Genomic DNA, 4,883 nt, shown 5'->3' on the forward strand with positions numbered 1-4,883 from the left:
ACGGAACATGGCCCACTCGGACTCAATGTCCCCCGCCTCCCCCGGAACATGTTCGAAGTTCTCCCGGAGGTGGGAGTTAAAGCTCCGCCTAACAGGAGAGTCTGCCAGACGTTCCCAACAGACCCTCACAATACGTTTGGACCTGCCAGGTCTGACCGGCATCCTCCACCACCAACGGAGCCAACTCACCACCAGGTAGTGGTCAGTTGACAGCTCCGCCCCTCTCTTCACCCGAGTGTCCAAAACATGCGGCCGCAGATCAGATGAAACAACAACAAAGTCGATCATTGAACTGCGACCTAGGGTGTCCTGGTGCCAAGAGCACATATACCCTTATGTTTGAACATGGTGTTCGTTATAGACAATCCATGACGAGCACAGAAGTCCAACAACAGAACACCGTTTGGGTTCAGATCAGGGGGGCCCCGGTGACCCGCATCCGGGCAAGGGAACACCGTGTCCAATAATCGTACTCATCATAAGGGGTCTTTAGGCTGCACTTCGTCGGGCCCCTCACCTAGGACCTGTCTGCCTTGGGTGACCCTGCTAGGGGCATGAAGCCCCTGACAGCATAGCTCCTAGGATCATTGGGACACTCAAACCCCTCCACCACGATAAGGTGGCAGCCCAGGTAGAGGCTTATCAGCACCATTCTGACTGAAAGGTCGACAAAAACAGTAATTCCTGAAGACAGCTATATTACTACAGTATAGTAGCAATATAGAAATGGGGGTGTGGGTGGACTAAGTTTATTGGTGTTGTCTAAACCCCCCAAAACTGCCCAACTATTACCTAAATTCAATTTAAATCAATTGAAATTCAATTCAAATTGGCTTACAGCCTGCAGGGACAGAGGGTGACTTAATGAAGAGAGGGGCTATTTTAAACCAAAAACTGATGCAGTTTCCTGTAATGAACATGAAGAAGATGAAACCATATGGAACTGTGAGAATAGTAAGTAACGCATAACAGTGAGGAGCTCAACTCATTTTCTTTGTACCAATCCCACAGAGAACACCCCCAAATGGGTTTGCAGTGGTTTGAAAAGCACAAAAAATATTTAAATTGGCTTGCCTGGTGGGACAGTGATCATCAAAAACGAAGCTACAGACCTCCTCTTTCGACATTTTAAGATCTCTATAACCAGTGATTAAGGCTCTAAAAAATTAAATTTTTCTTGTAAAACTGATTTTATTATCTGTGGTAGAAAAATTGAAAATGTTCACTAGAAGGACACAGCCATCAACCAAGAGATGTGATTTGTGATGTAGTCGATGCTTTAAAAATGACATCTGACACTGAAAAGAGATATCAATTTTCACAAGAATTATTTCTTGTTTTTGAATTCAGTAGTTTAATTATAGTCATTAATGCCATCCTATTAAATTGCAAAGTATTTCTAGCATCAACAGCTTCAGCAGTTAGAAAAAAAAGCAACAACAAACATCTTACCAATATGAGTCCTGATATGAGGGATGAAGTGCCTGTGAGAGCCACGTAGAACTTGGGCGTCAAGGTGTTAAGAAACATGCTTACTACAGAGAAAAGACAAAGAGAATAAAAGACACATGAATTAGTATTTCTGTTAAAAACAGCACACTAAAAGGAGGACACTTTAGAAGACATATTTGTAAAATCAAACGCTTAATATCTGCTGAAAAAAAATAGGTTATGTCTACAGAGAACACTAGAAAAAAAAAACATTGAAAAGACTCCAAGATTCAAGGACATTTATTATTCCAGTACAGGAAACATTCCATGCAGAAAGACATCATACAGAAGCAGAGATCCCTGCTACTCAGACATGAAACTGCACTGCACCGAGAGATCGGGCTTTAACTACTGAGTAGACATGTACTGTGGGTCCAAAATTAGAGAGGAAATGAAGCTTAACAGGCAGCTGAAAGCCAGAGGCAATTTTACTTTGCAGAAAAAGTCATTTTTAAAACTTTTCCAAGCCAGTTGGACATTCAGCACAAAAACAAATGAATCTAGATGTTGATCGGACATCATGTAGATGTCTTATTACAAGCGCTAACAAGAACAATTATGACTGATACAATGACCAGAATCAGTCAATTTTCAGCTTGACTAGTTAGGTGACAGCAGAAAAGAATGTCAGGAATCCAAAATGATTTTAGAGAAAGAACCTAAAGCTGCCAAAAGAAAAAAAAATAATTTTCTATAATCTTATAGTCATAGGAAAAAAAAAAAGCTTCATTTTTCAATTGTTTTATATATTGGGGCATTCTAAAAATTATCTGATCTTTACCAGGTTCTAAAATTATTCCACACTGACCTCAACTAAACAAAAACAGATTGCACAGTGTCATTATTTATTAAACTAAAATGAAGACAAAATGGAAAAACTGAGTGAAAAACTGTATCCAGCCCCTGATCCAGCAGGTTGTAGAACCACCTTTAGCAGCACTAACTCTCAGCAGTTGTTTTCTGTCTGAATTTATCTGTTTCTCACAGGGGCTGTGGAGGAATTCTGTCCCACTCTTCCTTCCAAAATGACTTCAGTTGAGGTTCATTGAGGTTTGCAAACATTTGTTTCTGCTCAGCTCTCTGAAGGTCTCACCACAGTATTTCAGTCAGGCCTACTATATATCCTAAATATTTCCACTTGTAAATAATTTTTTGGACTTTGACTGGACCTTTGCAGCACAGTGATTCTTTTATTTTTAAACCATTCTGTTGTAGATTAGCTGCTGTGTTTGGGATCATTGTTCTGTTGCATCATGACCCAGTTTGGTCTTCAGCTGTCAGACAGATGGCCTCACATTTGACTCCAGAATCCTTTGGTTTACAGAGGAGTTCATGTTCAACTCAATGACTGCAATGAGCCTAAACCATCAGGCCTCCACCACCATGCTGACAGTGGGTATGGAGGTATTTATGCTGCTTGGTTTTCTCTAAATGTACTGCTGTGCATTATGGCCAAACATCTCTTCTTTGGTCCAAAGAACATTATTCCAGATGTCTTGTGTGTTTTTTTTTTTTAGGAATGGTACCATGTTCTTTTTAGAGAAGAGGCTGTCTTTAGGCCACACTTTCAAACAACTCGTAGTTGTTCAATCTTTCTCTAATTGCTCTGTCATGAAATTTAACCTTTAACTTGCTAAGTGAGGCCTGTAGAGTCTGAGATGGAGCTCTAAGGCTTTTTGTCATTCCTCTGAGCATTGCATAGTCTGCCCTTAGGGTTAAATTGCTGCCACTCCTGGGAAGATTGGCAACTGTCCTAAATATTTCCACTTGTAAATAATTTTTCTCTCTAGAATGTTGGACCACAAATTATTTGGAAATGGCTTTGAAACCCTTTCCAGATTGACAAACAGCACCAGTTGTTTCTGTGAGGTCATTGCTGATGTCTTTCAACTTGGCATTGTGTTAACACACACACATGTATGCTACAGAGCAGCAGATGGACGTTTGGCTTTTATATAAGTGATCACACTGGTGATGACCAGTAAACAATACATTTTATCAGCAGCACCTGGCTGATACGCTTTCTCCTAAATCCTACATGAGCAGAAAGGGTGGACAAAGTTTTTCAGACACAGATTTTTCATTTAGGTAAATTTTCATTTGTTAAATAATGACATGGTTAAATCTGTTGTGTGTTTGTACATATTAAGTTAGATTTGAATAATTTTAGAACCTGGTAAGAACTGACCATTTTATTAGACTAATACATAAAATCCTAAAACTAAAATTGGGTGGACGTTCTTTTCCCCATTACTGAATGCGTATTGACCAATATGCAGCTCAGAGACATACAGATTACAGTTTTCTTTCAGCTGCTACTTCAAAAGGAAACTTCTTTAAATTTTAACTGTGTACTGCAAGGCCTAAAATAATTTTATGGCTTATTAGCTTCAATTATCAAAATGCATTTTGCTATGTGTACAGTTATAACTAGTGCTGGGCGTTATAGCGTTACATATCGTGGGGATGATAGAAAAGTGTCTATCGTGATATATTTTCTTCTATCATCTCTATCGTTTCTATCGTCTCTGTCGTTTCTATCATAATTGTATCAATGATTCATGTAAATATTTCATAACGTAGACTATGACGAATGTATTAGTGTTGTCACCTTGCATACATTCAGTTTATATAAGTGATAAATAAGAAGAAAAAATAACTATTTTGCAAAGAACCTCCGTTTTGTGACATGACGCTGCTTTACGTGTGGGTTGCGACATGCTTTACGGCAGCGGCTTTCTGTGTGGCCCGGTGTTTTTACCATAAGTGCTGAAAGATGGAGACGCATGAAGTCGCAACAAGTACAGACAGCTAGCAGGCAGCCCAAGAAGAAAGACTTTTACCAAAACGAGGGGGATGTCTGTGATTTGGTTCAAGAAGACTGACACGGAGCAGAAAAAGGTAATATGCTAACTCTGCTATTAGACTGTTTTCTCATCTGACGCCAACACAACAAACCTCTTCTATCACTTAAAGAAGAACCACGAAAAAGAATATTTAACAATCCAAAAAGAGCAAGGTCAAGCAAATTGTAAAAGAGCCGGGGAAAGCTGCGAAAAGGAAAACTATAGCCGGCCGAAGATAATGGAGTCTGTTGTCATTTGATACATATATATTGCTGCACTAAAATGCAGCAGATCCCATTTGTGAAAGTTCAGTTAAATGTCACTTAGAAATAAAGCTTGAAAAAAGTAAGAAATTAGATTATTATTTCATATTTTTCAGAGGATAACTGACAACGTACGTAATTGGGGTATATACTCCTGATCAAAATCTTAAGACCAGTCAAAAAATTGCAAGAATTTGCATTTTGCACTATTGGATCTTAAGAAGGTTCTAAGTAGAGCTTCACAATGTTAAAAGAAGAAATCAGTGCAAGAGACAAGAACTTT

General features: G+C 39.1%; 1 protein-coding gene across 8 annotated transcripts in view; it reads right to left on the reverse strand.

Moving 5' to 3' along the window:
- Window positions 1-4,883, reverse strand: part of LOC108251676 (suppressor of tumorigenicity 7 protein homolog) — a 113,631-nt gene that overhangs the window by 41,395 nt on the left and 67,353 nt on the right. For all 8 annotated transcript variants that reach the window (XM_037978397.1, XM_037978395.1, XM_037978401.1 and 5 more), the window contains one exon: window positions 1,453-1,535. In XM_037978397.1, coding sequence (XP_037834325.1) covers window positions 1,453-1,535 — 83 coding nt within the window. The remainder of the gene's footprint in view (window positions 1-1,452; window positions 1,536-4,883) is intronic.

The sequence above is a fragment of the Kryptolebias marmoratus genome, linkage group LG11 (assembly GCF_001649575.2).
Source record: "Kryptolebias marmoratus isolate JLee-2015 linkage group LG11, ASM164957v2, whole genome shotgun sequence".
Lineage (NCBI taxonomy): Eukaryota > Metazoa > Chordata > Actinopteri > Cyprinodontiformes > Rivulidae > Kryptolebias > Kryptolebias marmoratus.